We start from the raw sequence: 19,646 nt of genomic DNA, 5'->3' as shown, positions 1-19,646 counted from the left end.
ACAGCATCAACCTGACAGAGGATTAGACATAGTTTAGAGCCAGCCTCAGATCCCTGCCCAAGGGCCTGTAGGCGGAAGGTCTTGTTGCCATTAAGGTGTCGTGTTCCCCTGTCGCCCTCAGGACCGACAGCCTCATCCAGGAGACCATCCGGGAGAAGTTTGACGACTGCACCGTCCTGACCATCGCTCACAGGCTGAACACCATCATCCACTGTGACAGGATACTAGTGAGTAGGACGCCATCACCACTGTGTCAGAATAGTGAGTAGGGCCTCACTAGTCTTCTACTATCAGGGTATTAGCCTAACTCCATAGATTATTATCAATGGGTGCCATAATTGACACACGGAATAGCAGCTTCGCAAGCAACCATTTACGTGAAACGAATCAGTACATTTTGTAGAGAAAACCAAACAAATCTTCAGCCCATGAGAGCCAGCAGGCGGTCTTAACGCTCTACTCACAGAGCACTTAACTCAGTAACTAGTTTCCTGATTGTTTACCCCCGTCCACCCGTCCCGCCCGTGTCCCTCTGTCCGCCGGCCCCTCCCCGCTGATGCCTACAGAGGTGCCAATTGGTGCCGATTTTGGCAGCCCTTCTCCGCTGCCCACAAGGGCCGAGCGTGACCTCGCGGCCATTTGGTCGGCGCAGAGCCGGAGCGAGAGCCTCCGATATGGCCCAGCAGGGGCGGCGCCACACCTGTGCCCGTGTTAAACGCTCCCAGATTGTCAAGCTGCGCTGGAGGCCTCACCTGGCCCGTCTCCGCTCCGTCGTTCCAAAGTGTTTTAATTGAATGCCGTCGTTTTCCAAATTAGAAACTTCCCAGCTTGGTGTCTCGCCCCCCTCTCCCCCCCCCCCCCCCCCCCCCCCCCCAAAGAACTAACAAAACCACGGTGAATTAAGGCTGTGGCAGCTGTGGAATTTTCCTTTCACGCCGGCAAGTTGCTATAATGAGTTGCTGCGTTGTTGTTTCTAAGTGTTTTTCTCTCTTACAAAGCACTGTGCTCCCCTCCACCTCGTCTTTATCTGTTTACATTTGTCAGCTCGGTAATGGTAGTCCTTTACCTCGCTCTCCTGGAGCCGGCGCTATTCTTCGCGCGGGGTTTACACGGCGCGATGACGGAGTGGTGCTAGTCATCCCCTCCAGTGTGTGTGTGTTTGTCTGGGCTGTGATTGTGGGCTTGACTGAGGACCACCTTTGAGCCACGGGCGAAACGCCCGGATGAACGCGTGGATAAAGGACAGATCCACGTCTGTCAGCGTCAGCTGGCTGTCCTCCGCGCCCGACCCGCGTCCAACCCCCCCCCCCCATGCCCTCCCTGTGTTTGTCGCCGGGTGACTCACCTCAAATGGAGGGTTGCTGAGGGTGGCCCCCCCGCGTCAACCTCGGCCGTCTCCCTGCCTTGCTCAGCAGCCTCCCAACAGCCTAGAGGTTGATTCCGCCCAGAGGTAAAGTATACGGGCGACGCCCAGCTCCCGGCGCTCCGCTCTGATTGCAGGTCCTGGAAGCCGGCAGGATCCGGGAGTTTGACGAGCCCCACGTGCTGCTGCAGGACCGCGACGGCATGCTCTACCAGATGGTGGAGCAGACCGGGGCCGAGGAGGCCGCCTCCCTGCACCACGCCGCCTCACAGGTACCCAGCCGCAGACACACACCATTTCACCCCCCGGTGGCCCGCGTCCGCGTGTGCGTTTGTGTGTGTGTATGTGTGTGTGTGTGTCCGGCCTCCCGGTTACCATGCCGCGGCGCACCGCTAACCCAAAATTCTCGCTCTAACTGCGTGGCACCTCGCCCGCGTGCAGAAGGAGAGTTGGGGAACAGTGGAACGCTCACACGAGACCCACAATGCATTGCAGTCTGGCGATTGCCTTGGTGAAGATGCCCCTTTGTAGATTTTCATCCGTTGATGCTATCGCCGCGGCCCTTAGTATAATCTCTCCTTGTCCCCCCCCAAAGAAATGTAATTTCTAGATCATTTTAGAGATGATTCCAGAAAAGCGGCTTTCATTGCGCGTGTGTCTATTTAGAAATATCTGCTTTAACTTCATCGTGATTCAGGGTAACTTTCTATGGGGGATTACTGCATTGGAGAGATTTTTTTTTCTCTGTGAAATTCATTTGTGATGTATTTTCCCCTTCACACACTCGGCAGATAAGAGGCGGGCCGGTCTTTGTTCAATTCCATTCTGTATGTGCATCTGTCTGGGAGCACAGATACCATTGCATTGCAACTTCAAAAAGGCCTTTGTGAAGTCGGAAGAAAAGTAGGCATCATTTCATTTTCTCTGTCCCTCGCACAAATTTATCTGGGGAAGTGTATCTGCTCAGCCAGAGAGTGAAATGGGTAAAATAGTGATTTCCAAAGCCGCGGCCCCGCTGTGGTATTATTTGGTATCGTCTGTGCGTCTCACACTGGCGGATTGCTCCTGACATTGTCCCTGCCCTTATGTTTCCTTTTCTCTATTTGGTACCGCGCTCTCCTCGGATCAGATTGCCGCAGCATCCATAGCTGCCGAGCGCCACTTATTAAATACTGAGTGGGTCTGCGGAGTGAGTCTGAAGTTTCTTTAGTTGTCAGTCAAGGTGGAAAATACAATAAATTATCTGATAACAACCTCTGGCGCCATTGTGCCTCCTGAAAGATGAATCCTTGAGTTTGCAGCATAATCTAAAAGTGAGGCACACCCGTTATTTTTTACTTCTTTATACCTATCTCGCCCTATTTCCACTGGGTTTGGGACTAATATAATAGTTTATCACCGGCGCTTTGTGGGAAACGCACTCGTGATGCGTTCTGTGTTTCTCTCACAAACATCTATCAGCGCAGTCCATCGCGCCGGAGATTAAGGTACATTTCCCCCGCCGTTATCTCCCTCGCGAAATCTTGTCTCAGTTGTTCCGACGGCAAATAAATCAGCGCTCCCTCGCTCCCGGCGTACTCCCAAATCCTCCGTCTGACATCGTGTGTCAGGACGGATCCCGGGCGCTCCGACTGCGGTGTTTGCGTGTGTGATCCCTGACCCTCCACCCCTAATACCCCCTTCCAGGTTTACATGAACAAAAGCCGTCCCTGTCTGTCTGAGAGACTGAGGGACGGTGAGGAGCAGGCTGCCAGGGGGACCACAGTCAGCTACGAGACGTCTCTCTGACAGCGGGGAGAGGGCCGTCGGGCTGCTGCTGCTGTTGCTGGGACTTTGCATTCAATCAGGGTGGACCGGTCTGTCCGTCCTGCTGTTAGGAACACGGAGCCACACGTTGTGTAGCCGTAAGCAGAAGAGAGGCAGGAGGGGGGGTCTCCCCATGCTGGTTTCACCGTCGTCGGCAGTATATGACTTATTACGGCTATTTATTGATTCTAATCGACTGTTTATGTGTGTGTGTGCTATTCTCTCGGGTGGCGTCAATCCTTCACGGACACTGGAAAGGGGTTGATGCATTGTGTGTGTGTGCGTTTAGAGAGAGTGTGTGTGTGTGTGTGTGTGTGTGTGTGTGTGTGTGTGTGTGTTTGTCTGCGTGTTTTTAGAGAGTGTGTGTGTGTGTGTGTGTGTGTGTTTGCATGTTTGGTTGGTGTGTGTGTGTGTGTTTAGAGAGTGTGTGTGTGTGTGTGTTTTTAGAGAGTGTGTGTGTGTGTTTGCGTGTTTGGTGTGTGTGTGTGTGTGTTTAGAGAGTGTGTGTGTGCGTGTGTGTGTGCGTGTGTCCCCGTCCTCTTATGCAATTCATTACAGACGGGCTAAGTGATTTAAGTTTGGAGGAAAGAATCAAAGATTAAGGAGAAGTTTCCTGAGGCGGGAGTCGGACAGAGGAGCCAGTGTTCCCAGTCGTTACCGTGCCTTCGTCTAGCTATCGATGCTTTTCTAATTACACTGAATCCATTGATCCGCTCCGAAGCTGGTGGGTCTCCTGCACTTTGGTTGTAACGATCTGCATCGCTGCCGTCCCTCGGTCAATGTGTTACAATAACATGGCCGGAAGAGAGGAGAGCACGACAACAACGATAAGAGAAGCCTGAAACTATCCAGCTGAATGTGGTGCTCTTTTAATTCTTACAATTATTTATTATTCTTTTATTTTTTCCATAGTGTGATGGTTATGATCAATAATTAATTTCAAATATTTTATCAGTTACAACATGTGTTTTCTTGCATCTTGTGTGTGTGCATTTTTGATTTTATTTTTTTTAAGTGCAATAAGTCATCTGTATTTTTTTGTAATTCACGTAGAGCCAAATTGCTTTAAGTAATAAATACAGCGTAGCACCAGATGACACTCGTTGAATTTCATTTACTAAATAAAACGAATGCTGATATCGCAACCATGTCTTTTAATTAGCGGGCATTGTGTGTTTACATTATTGGGATTCAGTTTCACAGCCTCGACACCGTCCCCTAATGTCTGCCTGCTTTATGCAGATCACCACAAACGCTCCACTGACAACAATCCCTGTGAAGAAATCCCCTGCTTTTCTTACAAATGTGTGTTTTGTTGTCGTCTTTAATTCCCTGACCTATATTTTAATGTGTTATGTTCATCAGCGCCTCAGTTACATCGGGGGCTGCTTCGCTCCAAATGAAACAAAACGGGCAGATATTCCCCGTTCACGAGGCCCTTGCTGCCTGAGAGCATTTAGCATCGCGGCAGAAAGACACAGAGAGAGAGAGAGACGGTATTTAACGAGAGATCACATTCGGGCTGTGAACCCAGGGCATGGTCGCCTTTTAGAGCTGAGTGATTTACACAATTCATTAAAGCCAGTGAATCTTCAGACAGCGTCATATTAAATGCTTACTTACTCTGAAATAGCCCCTCGGGAGATGAATTGTTGGGCTGGCGAATAGATTAAAGTTTACATTGAAAGGAGAAATTGAATTCAGAGGTAATCAATAGCATAATGGGGAGTGAGAGAAGCCGGCTGCCTGGAATGAAATTACCATATTTTTAATCTTAATTTTCCACTCTGTTTATCTGACAGTGTGTTGGTGCCATCCAAACAGATAATGAGAGAGAGGGATATTGACAGTGGGGCTTCCTCCTGAGTGCTTGTTTTCGGTGATTAAACGCCGTGATCTGTGATTACTTTGTGCCGCGTGTCAGGACCCCAGGGCTCCGGAGCGGCACTGGAGGGCCTCCTGCAGCAGCTGCGGCATCCTGGGTCCCCGCGCCGCTCAGCCACCTGACACCGCCGCGCTGACAGCCCGGGCTGCGGGGCTCCCGTCTGGGGGAGCCCCGCAGCCCGGCAGCCGGCACGGGGCCCACAATGGCTGCTAGCGCGAGCCGCTATCTGCGGCGCAGTCAGCATGTATCCCTGTGTGCTGCGTCCCGAGATAACAGGCCCTGGCGCAAGAATGGCGACAACAAAGTTTGCACAATAAGTATTATTCAAAGCTGATACCTTGCCTTGCACATCCCATAATAGGGGCATTTTTTTTGAAGCCACATCTTGAATAGGTGGGGATATATATGTACACAGCGACGGGGACGTATCGCTGAGGTGGCTTTAATAAACGGTCCGTCTGCGCTGGGGGAGAGGGACCTGGCTGGGCAGCCACACAATGGCGGTAATCCCAAATAAATAAAATACAAAAGCAGTGTCAGCACAATGAGGCGGCCCCGAATGCAATGGCGGAGGGATTTAAATGGCGTCCGTTCTGAGTTTTCATCCCAAAGACACAACAAGTTTGCAGGTGATTGGAGGATGTGATATCCGTGTCCTATTCTGTTACACGGCCATTCTTCCCTCTGCAGAAGAGGCATAATGTAACAAGTGCGTGTGGTACAATAAAACGTGGCTAAAAACGCTGAGGGTTAGTTATAGTGTATTACTAATAATGGGATAGACGTTGCAGCCATTTTGGACCGTAGAGACAGATGTGTGTGTTTGTAACTTTATGTTGGCGCAGGCATTTTCCTTTGTGGCAGATTCCGCTGTTTGACAAATGGATACAAATTGCATGGTGCAGGCATCTGAATGACAGGGCGTTGGTGAGAGTGACTGAAAGAAGATGGAGAGAGAGAGTGAGTGAGAGTCTCAGTGTGTACTTTATTTGTGGGCAACTCAGACCTGCCTGATCCCAACATAAAGTACTTGTTAGAGAGAGAGAGAAGGGGGGGGGGGGAAGGAGAGAGAGAGAGCAAAAGGGAGGAGGGAGGGAGAGGAAAAAAAGGGAGTAGGGGATTCTCGACAGGCTGTGGTGAAATTAGGAGAATTGACTATGGCAGCTTTGTTCCCCTCCCTCTCCCGGTGACATGGGGTGTTGTAGGGGTGGTGGGGGGCTAGGGAGGGGTGTCTTGTGTATAAGGCGTGAGCGTTTCCCCCGGGACTGCGTGCTCAGGCACTTTCTAAAGTGACTGCAAACACACTGTAAGCCTGACAGGTTCCCAAGGCCTGGCATGGCTGTGTGTGCGTGCGTGCACGTGTGTGTGTGTGTGCATGTGCGTGCGTGTGTGTGTTTAGAGATCGAGAGGAAGAAAGAAAGAAAAAAAGAAAGCGTACATAGCAACAACAAACGGTTGCTTTAGACACAGGGCGTGAACGCAGGCTGCAGGTGTGAAAGTGACTTTTTATCTTGTTAAAAATAGAGGGGCCTTTTCCCTCCATCACTCAATTTGGGACGTGTTGATGTTGTGTATTTTTAAGATTGTCACAACACAAAGTGAGACCTAGTTTTATGCTTGTGACAGGGCCGCGTACAAAGTGCACAGAATGCAAACAACACCACGGGATGAACAACTTCCCAAACAATTTACAACTAGCAACTTTTCACCGTCTTGTATTTTCCACTGCTTGCGAACACCACCTCTCCAACACGCACGCCCATGCACACACACAAACAATCCATGCATGCATGCACACACATGCACGCACACATAAACACGCACACCCGTGTGCACTCACACACACACACGCCCACACGCACACGCGCACAAACGCACACACACACACACACACACACACATACACCCACAGACATGCACACAGGGCCGTGTAAAGCCTTAATCTGCGGCTGTGTATCACAGTGCATCAGCACTTTGGTTAACCTGCAGCCTTGACTTCTAATACGGCGACAAACAGTAATTACAGACAACAGATGTCATTTATGACTCTGCGTGTAAACATAGGCCCAGGGCTGGCTTATTCAATCGCTCGTGTCAAAATACGTTGAGCGAGTGATAATTTTTCACAACTTACCGAAATACTGCCAAAATGTTAAATCAAATAAACAAAGAATACCCTCAACACGAAGAGGGGAAACAACCATCAGTAATAATTACTGTGATCGTGCTTTAACCGGCTCCTGGTGCTTTCAATCGTGTGCGTTTGAAGGGACGCTACAGCAAATAGGAAACCCCTTTGCATGTCTTAGCCTTAAATCCTGGCCATGGTCTGTGACATCAGAACAAAATACTGTTTGATTCCTAAGCTGTGGGAGAGAGAGCCAAAGTGGGGAGCTGAACAATGGAGCCGGGCTTATTTCACCAGTAAATAAGGCTTATTGCTCTGAGCCACAAAGGGAATGCTTATTGGTGATGTCATCCTTTTGTTGAAGATTGATGAAGCTTGAGCCAGGGGCCACTCTCTGTGTGTTTGTGTGTGTGTGTGCGCGCGCGTGTGTGTGTGTGTGTGTGTGTGTGTGTGTGTGTGTGTGTGCGTGCGTGCGTGCGTGCGTGCGTGCGTGCGTGTGTGTGTGTGTGTGTGTGTGTCATTGAGAGCCGTGAAGGGGTGGTGGTGGCACTTCTTCAGTTAAAGTCTTAACTTTCCCTAGGAGAGCCCGGGCACACACACACACACACACACACACACACACACACACACACACATCCTATCATTTATAATGTATGATATATATTTATCCAGCGCTCTGCCGAAATCTCCCCTCTCTGGCGGGAAAATGCCTCAAATAAACTTCAAAGTTCCCCCTGGCCGGGGGGGGGTGAGGAGGGGGGGGTCTCATCCATGGCCATGAGAGTGGTGGCTCTGCACATGCGCTCTGCACATGAACCACCGTGCTGGGCAGGGGTGCAGGGTGCCCCCCTCCCCCATCCCTCCACCGTCATTGTCTGGTTGCATTTACGCCAGTCCAAGGCCTGGCGTGGTCTGTGGGGGTTACTTTCTCATCATTTTCCCTAATGTAAAGACCCACAGGGCCGGTGGCAAGCGCACAATGCCTCCGTTGTGCGGCCACTGTCAGCTCCCTCAAGTAAGGCTTCCTGTTCGTTAGACTTCTTTTCACCTCGGCACAATGAGCCGGCTTTGCGGCAATAGTGTGTCGACGCCCATCTCTTCAATGCCATGTGAATAGTTCTAAATAGTGTTTATGCAAGCCATTGTCACCTATTGTGCAGCCGGTCTTAATGCGCAGTGATTTGCCCCCGCGCTCATAGCCTGGGACACTTTATCTCGCCCATGTGGCCCTCGGAGGGCCCTCGGAGGGCCCGCGACCGGGCGATCCAGCCGGTAAACAGACTAGAAGTTAACTCCCGCCGGACAATGCCTGGAGACGGCTGATAGAGTGGAGGGAACCCGCCGTGCTCAACGACTGAACCGCTTGTTGCAGAGGCAGTGTGAGTGGTCACACATACATGTGCGCACACATTGTGTGAGTGTGCGTGCGCGTGTGTGTGACCGCTCACCCACCCACCCACACACACACACACACACGCCACATCGCATGTAAGTGTATACGGTTCACACTCTGCACTCTCGTCATGGCGTGCTTCGTGTTTTGGCAGAACCACATCGTCATGTGGTCGCCGCCGAACTCTGTTAAGGCGTCCGTTCATGCGAGAAAACAAATGGGAACCGCATAAACGGATCCGGATGTGGCTGTCATCGCTGAAGTTCGTTGTGTTGTTGTTGTTTGTGTGAGGTAAACAGAACGTGAAGACGCTGTTGGTACAGGACACGCGTCAGCGGGCGGCGGCGTCTTCATCCTCTGAGAGAAAGGATCACTCAGACAGACGGGCGGATAATCCCACAAACCGTCAGTTCTGCGGAAGAATAAAACCTTTTTAAATCTCTTATGATATGTTTTCAAATGACATGTCACTTAGTGTGATGTTGACATCTGGCCTTCATCAGTTAAGCACAAAAGTTAATTGAAAGCGAGTAAAAGTTGTTGAATCGTAAAACGAAAAAAGGCAGGATCATTCTGCAATCTTTTATTTTTTTCCTTTCTCCTTTTCTTCTTCCTGCACAGAGGAAATATGATTCTGGTTATTTGCGGGGAGAGTGGCTCAGAGTTCAGGTATTTGAAGGTGCTTTCCCAGTCTCTAGGGAGATAAACTTTCTTAAGTCAACTCCATTTTTATTCAGCACGATAAGTCTGTTTTTTTCTTCCTTCGTCTTTGTCCCCCTTTTAAAGAAAGTTGGCCACAGTTGAAATGTTTCCTTGACAAAGGCCCCAAAAAGAGCCTTGAAAACGGAGAGAGCAGCAGCGGCCTGCGTATCGCCGCTATCTGTTTGTAGCATTGTTCTACCCACCGTATACATCACCTCCAGTGTGTAAGCGATAGGCCACCGCCATTCAGCGCTCGGAGAGACGCACAAAAGCACAAGATACCCGCCGCAGCGATTACATTATGAGCGGTTCAAAAGCGCTCACAGTCAAGTATGCAGACCTCAAATGAGGTGGGTGCAGGGAGAAAAAAAACCTCTTTTAATGTCGCCGGGTGATTACAGGTGAGAGATGTAAGCGATACGCGGCGCGCTATTGTGGGGAGATTCTGTGTGTTTGACCCCCTCAAGCACTGAGCCACTGAGGGAATTCACCACAGGCCAGCAGCCCCGAGGAGAGGATTGTTATGATAGGTCTCGGTGACACCCACACAATAGTGTCACGTTAGACGACTCCATGGCTCAGATACGGCTAGCTAGGGTCAGGCTGAGGAGAGCTAGCTGTAGGACACCTGTACCGCTGAGCTGAGGCTAGCTGAAGGATACCAGAACCGCTAAGCTACAGCTAGCTAGGGTCAGGCTGAGGAGAGCTAGCTGGCTTACATCTGTACCGCTAAGCTACAGCTAGCCAGGATCAGGCTGGGGAGAGCTAGCTGGCTTACATCTGTACCGCTAAGCTACAGCTAGCTAGGGTCAGGCTGGAGCGTAGACTTCCTCAAGAGTCTTCATGCTTTATAATAAGTACACAGCTTTGTGTATAATAAGTAATATTATATAATAATATAGTAAGTAAGTATATTAGTAAGTATATTGATGTTTCATAATATGTATTATAATGTGTTATCGATGTATTATAATAAATAAAAGTATCTTTATTATAATAAGTGTATCTTTATGTTTTGTAATAATTACACATATTTATGTTTAATAATAAGTAGGCTGCATGTATCTTAATATGCTACAATAAATACACATCTTCATGTATTATAATAAGTATAAGTATCTTTATGTATTATAATAAGTATATAATGCGTTAATATTTATGTATAATAATATGTCCAAGTATCTTTATATGTTAAATAAGCACAAGTATCTTTATATGTTATAATAGGTGCAAGTATCATTTTATGTTATTAGTACACATCTTGATGTATTAGAGTATAAGTATCTTTATATATTATAATACAGTAAGCATGAGTATGATGTATTAAAGTACAAGTATCTTTATACGTTATAAGTACAAGTATCTTGATGTATTATAAGTACAAGTGTCTTTACATGTTACAATAAGTACCCATCTTGATGTACTGAAGTTCTCCCACCTCTGCAGCATAATTTCATTATGCTGAGCAGAGTTCTCCGCTCTAACGTTGATAACTCATTTGACCTCCATTAGCCTCGCAGGTGTATCCCCTGTTTATTTTATTTTTATTTAATGAACTTGGGTCTCATGGTAATCCATCGCCTCCAACAGCACTCCTTAGAGAGGGGACTTATTTCTTCCCTTGGTTTCTTTATCTGAACAAGTGCTGTAGACTCCCCCTCGCCGGCGGCTGATATTTTCATTAAGGGTCTTCTTATCAAATAATGAAATAAAGAATCTATTTGCCTGCCCAGTGCTTCTATACCACCCACCCGCAAATCACAAGGTTCCCAAATGCAAAAGGCTTGCCTCCCGTTCCAGTTAATTAGCCACTCTTGGACTCCGTACTAAATGCCACTTTCATGAGAATATTCCGAGACAATGGAAGCCATCTCCTTTGTGTCGCGCGCAAACCCTCTTAATTAATAACAGTACATACCGACCAAAGTTAATTGAAATTTGAACATCTTGTCTTCATTGTTTACAATAACACAATCAACGGGTGTTTTGCTACTCCCGTTGAATAACAATAATGTCCGGCATCATTCCTCTATTTAGCATTTCATCGATTCTGCGGCGATGCATTTCCATTAAATGTAAAATAAAGAAATGGGGGAAACACAGGAGGCAATATATGCAACCCCTCCCCCCCCAAACATTGATTCAGTCCAGCCATTAATATTCACTCTCCTCCACATAATCTCAGTGATGTTTACATGATTTGTTTCCATTGATTTAGTGACAATCCCCCAAGCTTCTTCTATCATGGATATTAATATCGTCCGCATTGACGTTATTTCCACATTAACCACCATTTTGCCGCATACGAGAGATTACCAAACGGATGCAGAGGAGTCTCGTCTCTTCAGGAAGACAGCTTTAATCAGAGTTCCTTTTGATACAAAATCTTTACAACTTTAATCAATCTTTATGGACAAGCTTTTCAAACCTCGTGTGTAGAAGTTTGAATAACACACTTTTAAACAGGCTGTGCCGGGGCTGACAGTTATTTGATAACAGTCTCAAATTGCAAAACACTAAGAGAATATAAATGAGATCCCAGATAGCTCACTTTAATGTGGGTTTGAACTAATGTGGCCTTGCATGCTTTCCCTTTCATTATGCACTTTGAGCAAAAGGCTCCAGAATTCACTGATAACGTGGGGCTGTGTGAGCATATTTTGACATGCTCAAAGTACACAGGTCTGCGTGTTGTTAGTCGCCTTTTGTGATCTCTGCCCGTGAACAGAAATAGCTAAACAAAATAAATAAATCGATAAACAGTGGGTGGCCATTATAGCCTTTATGCTGGCCACATTCCCACGCCAAGAACATCTCTAAAGTTAACATTATTTATGTTCAGCGCGCGTTGGTCACAGCTTGTCACCCAGCGTTTACGTCTGCCTGTCCAGTAAACAATTATGACGTAGGCCTACTGCAGTATCGGGCCGCTAGTGAGCTGAACGCCCACCACGGCAATTAGCTGTCTACTAATCTAACAAGCGTAGCGCGTGTGTCTGATGCAAGCCAGCGAGATGCTAAGCTTCTGTTGCACCAAAACCTATCCCCAGCTACCCTCGGAGCGTCCACAGGGAAGAGTGGGGCCTGTTTGCTCATGTTGTTTTTGGTGATGTTGTTGTTGTTGTTGATTCTTGTGTTGTGTAGCCTCCTGCTATCTTGGACTAGCTGGCTATCTGCGCCAGGTTAACTCTCAGCTTATCGGCATCAAGGTTGAGCAAAGTAGAATAGACATTCTCTGTTTGAAAGAGCAGAAGAGGAGGCGGTTGTGTGGCCGGGGATGTGTAGCGGGAGAAGGTGGGTGGTGGTGCTGCCTGTCGGAGAGGAGGTGGTGTTTGTTTCTCCCTTGGTATTTCTGGTGTATTACGGGCTGTTAGCAATGCGGCACTGAGTGTGGCGAAGGTTATCTGCGCGCGATAGAGACTCCTCTCTCGGCACTGTGAGAGCTGACACGTTAAAGGAATCACTCTGACCTTCCTACCGCTGAGATGGGTCTCACCAGTTCAGACTGGGGGATACTGGGGGACCAGAACGCCCCTAAACCAGTGGAGTCAGATGAACAGATTGCGGTGGCGGAGGCTATAAAGGATGGCTGATGTTGCTCACTGGTTAGGGCGCTACTGTTTAATACAGAAAACACGCAACATGCCACTTTTGGCACTTCATGCTGCAAACCCTTATTCTGTGGTAAAATAAAGTCAAGGTTTTGTAGCAAGGTTTTCTTATCGATATAATCTTTTGGAAACAGGAAGGCCGCTTGTAAGAGCCTGTGTGTGTGTGTGTGTGTGTGTGTGTCTGTTTGTGTGTGTGTGTGTGTGTTCACACCATGAGGTCTTATCCAAAATAATTTTTAAACCGATCTGTGTTGATTTTTTCAAATTATTTTCTTCAACCGGAAGATTGCCAGGAAACGATGTGTCGTACTTATTCCTCCAGAAGCATTGATCACCAGGGCATAGCCAATATGGCTGTTAATCCGTCCCTGTGTCTATACTGTCGGCTGCTTATGGAGGCACGTTTGCTTAGGGCAGCCATGCAAATTATTACTTACTGCCCCCGTGGGCTGATAACACAAATTAGATACCTGTTAAAGTTGAACAATATATAGAATGAGAGGCAGATTGCCGCCGGATACCTGAAGGGATGCTGGCCTCGCCTGGCGTCAGCATGAACCTCCAGCTCGCTAACTTTCAGAGTGCTGCGATGTTTATCCAGCAGGGATTGGAAGATGCATAATAGTAATCTCCTATGAACAGAGGCAGCTGGCAGCTCCACTATCACACACACGGCGCGCTGATGAATAGGGACCATCTGGGAGACGAGGAATGCAAGGGGACATAAACCACACGCTAAACAACTTTGTGTTTTTTAATGATGCTCTCTCTCCATCTCTGTCTCTCTCTCTGTCCCCCTCTCTCTCTCCATCTCCTTCTCTCTCTCTAGCTCTCTCTCTCTCTCTCGCTCTCTCTCTCTCTCGCTCTCTCTGTCTCCCTCTCTCTCTCTCTCTCTCTGTATCTCTCTCTCTCTACCCCCCCCCCCCTAATGCCTGCACCCCTCAAAGTTTATCTACCTAAACAGCAACACAGTTAGAACCATGGTCACTTTGTTGTGTGGAAGTTTTCTCCCCTTGTCTGTCTCTCTCTTCCCTCTCCTCCCTGATCTCCCTGTGGTCATGTGATTAAATAAAAGTCACCGGCGTCGGGGGTTTCGCTGGCATTTGTTTAAGCGTTCCTCCGACTTGAGGTGGCTGATCTCAGAGCTGCTCGGGGGAGAACAATGAGGAGCTGTTAATACAATCCCCCCCCCCGAGGGAGAGAGAGGGGAGGGGGGAGGGGGGGTGGAATCAGTGCTTCTTGGGAAACATGCCTGTCCTGACGGCAGCACTGCAAACACCTCTGGGCCTTTACCTGAAAGAGGCTCAGCTCCCATCACCCTATCAGATGAGCCACTTTAATTAACGAGCTCAGCTCTCTCTCTCTCTCTCTCTCTCTCTCTATCTCTCTCTCTCTGTCTGTCTGTCTGTCTGTCTGTCTGTCTGTCTGTCTGTCTGTCTGTCTCTCTCTCTCTCTCTCTCTCTCTGTCTCTCGCTCTCTTCCTCTCTCTCTCTCTCTCTCTCTCTCTCTCTCTCTCTCTCTCTCTCTGTCTGTCTGTCTGTCTGTCTGTCTGTCTGTCTGTCTGTCTGTCTCTCTCTCTCTCTCTGTCTGTCTCTCTCTCTCTCTCCGTCTCTCTCTCCCTCTCTCTCGCTCTCTTCCTCTCTCTCTCTCTCTCTCTCTCTCTAATGTTGAGCACTGTTTTAAAGGTGGTTCTGTGTGGTAGTAGTGTTGGTATCGCTGGTTTCCTGGGCGAGAGTCTTAGTGTCAGATCGCCTGGCTAATGCTAACCTGTGAGTTGCTGTTTTTTTGGAGGGGTTGTGAGTTTGTGTGTATGTGTGTGCTTTGGTGTGTGTGTCTGCCTGCCTGTGTGTGTGTTTATGTGCGTGCCTGTGTGTGTGTGTTCCTGTGTGTGTGTGTGTGTGTGTGTTTGTGTGCCTGTGCTTATGTGTATTTGCCTATTTGTGTATGTGTGTGTGTGCCAGCCTGTGTGTGTGTGCGTGCCTGCCCGTGTGTGTGTGTGTTGTCCCCAGCCCCTTCGCTGCGTTGCGGTGCTTTGTGACTCCAGAGGGATAGTTAGGACCCGTCCCAATGCCTCCCTTTGTGCCGTGGACCACGCGGTCAGCTGTAACTCTCAGCCTGTGGCTCTCAGTGCTTTGCAGTGAAAGTGATGAAGCCGAAACACAAAGGCAAATTAAGAGTACAAAAACACTGGCCATTGTCCCTTTGTCCGGGGTCACAAATCGCCGAGTAAAAGGCAACACGGCGTGGTCGAAATGTATTCGCCCGCCGCCCCCCCCCCCCCCCCCCCCCCCCCCCCCCTCTCTTTATATTCATTAGATTCATTATGGGCCCACAAAGGATTTGCCAACAAAACAGCTTGTGATTTTAGTTGAATCCGTCCCCCTCTGTGGCCTGCAGGGAAATTAAAGTAGGTGACTACCACTGGAGGGGGGGAGCTTGTCACATCTGAAGCGCTCTCTGATGCTAATAGCCAAGCGTATCCGAAATACACTGGAGCTGACCCTAAACAGATTGTGTGTGTGTGTGTGTGTGTGTGTGTGTGTGTGTGTGTGTGTGGGGGGGGAAGAGATGGGTTAAAATCATTAGTTTGCAAATGAAGTAAAAGAGTACATTGGATGTACACCACCTTTGATTAGTGTTTGTCAACAACCCCCCCTTTCTCTCCTCTGTCTGTCTCCTCCTCCTCCTCCTCCTCCTACGCCCGCCTCCTCTTCCTCCTCCTCCTCCTCCTTGCAATCCAGAAATTAATAAAGGAGGACGTGGCGGCGGCCCCTCTTCCCGCCGTATCTCGAGCACCTGTTAAACAAATGCACTCAGGGCGAGGGAAAATAAATTGCAGGCAGGTTCAAATTGGTGTAAAATCTTCATTTAGAGTGCGTCCCCTTGGGGCTCCTTATTACTTGAGATTTACTCTGTGGCATTAGTTCTGCCTGGCAAATGCAGTGCACCATTCCACCTCAGTGAAATATGAAGAGGCTTGATAAAGAGCCACAACAGATACTCTCATTACAGAAAAAAAGAAAAAAACAGGCCTTCTAAAAGATCCATTAATTGAACTTGTGGCACGCCGCTTTGACACGCACGGCGGCAGGCGGCATAGAGCCTGCCGCCGCCGCCGCCGCCACCACCGCCGCCGCCAGTGCCCTTGGGCAATGCGTGCAACGCCGTGCACGACCCCACACACACACACACACACACACACACGCTCTCACCAAGTGGAGGAGGAAAGAGGAGGCGCGCAGCCTTAAATGATCTGTGCCCTAAATTATGTTTTTGAAGCGCGCAGTGTTGCCAGGTTCTGAGCGCCGCGTTGCCAGATTCCGAGCCCTGCGTTGCCAGGTTCTGAGCGTCGTGTTTCCGGCTTGAGGGTGTCAGCTTGGCACCGCCGTCGTGTCTCGCCCCGGGTCGTGGCGTATCGCGGCAGGCCGGCCCGGACGGCGCCCACGGAGGCCCTCGGGCCGTGGGAGTCCCACTATGCAGCGCCTCGTCGCGGCTCCCAGTCTGTTTTGTTCCCCCTTGCTGCAATTTGTTTACATCGGGCCCCTGGCAGAGAGGGGGACAGGCTATTGATTTATTGTCTCTGCTTCCTGGGAGCCGGCATGGAAATGTGGACCCCCTTCTCTTGTCGTCTCCCACCACCCCTCCCTCCATCACTATCTCTCTTTCTCTCCCTCACTCTCTCTCTCTCTCTCTCTGTCTATGTCTCTGTCTCTCTCTCTCTGAATCTCTGACTCTCTCTCTCTCTGACTCTCACTCTCTCTCTCTCTCTCTCTCTCTCTCTGACTCTCACTCTCTCTCTCTCTCTCTCTCTCTCTGACTCTCACTCTCTCTCTCTCTCTCTGACTCTCTCTCTCTCTGACTCTCTCTCTCTCTCTCTCTCTGACTCTCTCTCTCTCTATCTCTCTGAATTTCTCTCTCTCTCTCTCTGTCTCTGACTCTCTCTCTCTCTCTCTCTCTCTCTCTGTCTCTGACTCTCTCTCTCTCTCTGTCTCTGACTCTCTCTCTCTGACTCTCTCTCTCTCTCTCTCTCTCTGACTCTCTGACTCTCTCTCTCTCTCTCTGACTCTCTCTTTCTCTCTCTGACTGTCTGACTCTCTCTCTCTCTCTCTCTCTCTGACTCTGACTCTCTCTCTCTCTCTGACTCTCTCTCTCACTCTCTCTCTCTGACTCTCTCTCTCTCTCTCTGACTCTCTGACTCTCTCTCTCTCTCTCTCTCTCTGACTCTCTCTCTGTCTCTGACTCTCTCTCTCTCTGTCTCTGCCCAGGAGACCTCCTCTAGGGACAGATGTGTAGGACAGTACTCAAACAAACACAACTTGGTCTTTAGTGACACTTTCAACTCTTTCCTCATTTTGAACCCCTTTATCATTTATTATTGCAAGTGATTACATATTGTATTTATTTTATTCATTCTATAATAATGCCTTCAAATGTTTGCAATTACAGCATAGTCATAAGATTATGTCTTAATAATGACGATCACAGTGAAACGTGAAATAGTGAGAAACACCACCACCGTGTTTAATGTATTCTGCAGCCAGAAAGGAGAAATTCCCCACAGCATTGTTGTCATGGCTGGTTGTTGTAAACGTGTTTGCCTCCTCCCATGGGGCTGTTCTCCATTGAATCCGGCCTGTTGTCTCCTTCGGGCAGATTGAACTATCCCCTGAATAGCATCTGTCTGAAATTCTATACAACAATTTATGGGACTGAAAAGAATCATTTCTGATGAAAGTTAAAAACGCTATTGTAGAATGCCCCTTTTCACTCCTCCCCGCTTGAAGATAAACAATTTCCCATGAATATACGCCACCCACCCCCCCCCCCCCCCCCCCCCCCCCCCACCCCCCTATCTCCCAGTGAAATCAGCCAGTGTGCCATACTGGGCCCATTGTAGTCTATTAAAAGCAGCTCTTCCCTGTGGCCACCATTTTGCAGGTTTCAAGTAGATAAATGCCTTCCAAGAGGGATAAGAATGCATTTCTACAAAACTGCATTAAAGAGTAATGTTTGTCAACGACTCTAGATAAAAACTTCAAGTCACAATCCTTTTTTTCCGAAGCGTGCGAATGTATTGGCAATGTGCGGAGCTGATTGGTCTAGTGGGGGGGGGGAGGGAGGGAGGGGGGAGAGGGAGGGGGGGAGGGAGGGAGGGCTGTCTGCCCCTGCAGGTTAGTGTGCCTCATTTCCAATCTCTGACAGCAATATGTGTCGCAGCGCGCCTCATCCCGATTGCTCATGTTGAACACATACCTCGGTCACTCTATATATGGAAATCTCTGTCTTCAGGCCTGAAAAAAATTAAAAAAGGTGAGATTGGCACTTTAACCTCTGTGGCCTCTTGGAAAATATGTTTTAGTGGGACACATTATACTAGTGAGAATTATTTATCAAGACGATACAAGCTTGATATTTCAGGGGGAAAATAATGAGATGTGGAGGTGGCAGCTGGAACGTTCCGGTCCGCTGAGCAGCATCTATGAATCGGGGAGATGGAGTAAATAGGACTGACTGGGCCGAAGCCACCGGGAACGGCGGAGGAGGAGAAGAGTGGATCTCAGCCCGTTTGGGTGGAGTTGGAACCCACCCCACCACCACCATTACCCGAAAGAAAAGTTCCTTATCCGGTACGGCTTTTAGTTGAACCTCTTCTGTACTTCTTTGGAAACAACAACAAATGGCAATAAGCTGACCCAAATGCATTTACAGTTTACAGTTGGTGAGGTTAGTGTTTGTAAAAATGTCGCAGTTCTTTAGCCTATTTAGTCGTTTGTGTGTGTGTGTGTGTGTGTGTGTGTGTGTGTGTGTGTGTGTGTGCGTGCGTGTGTGTGTGTGTGTGTGTGTGTGTGTGTGTGTGTGGGTGTGTGTATGTTTGTGTTAATGCTCTTGCAATTCATTCACCATGGATCACTAATGGATGGATGTACGTTTAGATCAACAGGCTCCATTTTGTTTGTAGACACTTGAAGGATTCACAGAAACACTGCTTGCAGTTCTTGTACCTCGAACAGAAAGGTCCATCTTTGTGAACACTAAGGTACAAAAAGATACCCAGCTTTTGGATATTCATTCAACAGGATTTAAACACAATCAGAGTGTATAATCCAAGTGTGTTTTCTGTGGAAACCCCAAGATGTGAGATTACCCTTGATAAGCGCATTGTGGGAGCTAGCGATAAGCCGTATTATGTATTATTATTATTATTATGTATTATGTATTCTGGGAGCTATTCTGTAACGCAGAGGGAGTCTGAATGACAACCTCTAAAACAGAACAGCTCATTTAAAGATGGATTAGGATTTTTTTCCTGTAAGAACGATGATTGGGCTAATGTGATCTTTTAGTATTAAGGATGATTCCAAATTTCCCTCCATTTAATTCCTGAATATAAATAACATGTCATTATGGGTAGCCTATTTCATGCCCCTGTTTTGTGACGCAAAACAACTCCTATCTTCCCCAGCAGATTGGAGACGTTACGCTTCCACCTGTTGACTGGGAACACAACAACGGCCCACGGACAACAGGTCCACCCCCGCCTCTCCACTCTGCGTTCCAACCTCTCGTCTTTGTTTTTGATTTAACGGGACCCCCCTTTGGCAGGAGAACACATCGCCTTTCAGGGGCGCCCCTCATGCCTTTGTTCCTAGTGGGGGGGGGGGGGGGGGGCTTTTATTTTGGTAGGATTCTCCCATCCTAAAGCAGCACTCTACCTTGAAGATGCAGATCTCCATTATTCTCCGGGGGGGGTGGCTGTG

The 19,646-nt window shown here is 48.5% G+C and overlaps 1 protein-coding gene across 1 annotated transcript in view; it reads left to right on the top strand.

Moving 5' to 3' along the window:
- LOC307073426 (ATP-binding cassette subfamily C member 4-like) overlaps nucleotides 1–4,241 on the top strand; it is a 51,289-nt gene extending 47,048 nt beyond the window's left edge. The window contains exons 28-30 of the mRNA XM_079733245.1: nucleotides 122–227; nucleotides 1,501–1,635; nucleotides 3,050–4,241. Of these exons, the coding sequence (XP_079589371.1) occupies nucleotides 122–227; nucleotides 1,501–1,635; nucleotides 3,050–3,151 (343 nt within the window). The 3' untranslated portion in view covers nucleotides 3,152–4,241. The remainder of the gene's footprint in view (nucleotides 1–121; nucleotides 228–1,500; nucleotides 1,636–3,049) is intronic.
- Nucleotides 4,242–19,646: the final 15,405 nt, after the last annotated feature.

This window comes from Pollachius pollachius, assembly GCF_949987615.1.
Source record: "Pollachius pollachius genome assembly, chromosome: 3".
In the NCBI taxonomy this organism is placed as follows: Eukaryota; Metazoa; Chordata; class Actinopteri; order Gadiformes; family Gadidae; genus Pollachius; species Pollachius pollachius.
This window is presented reverse-complemented; position numbering and strand designations above follow the sequence as displayed.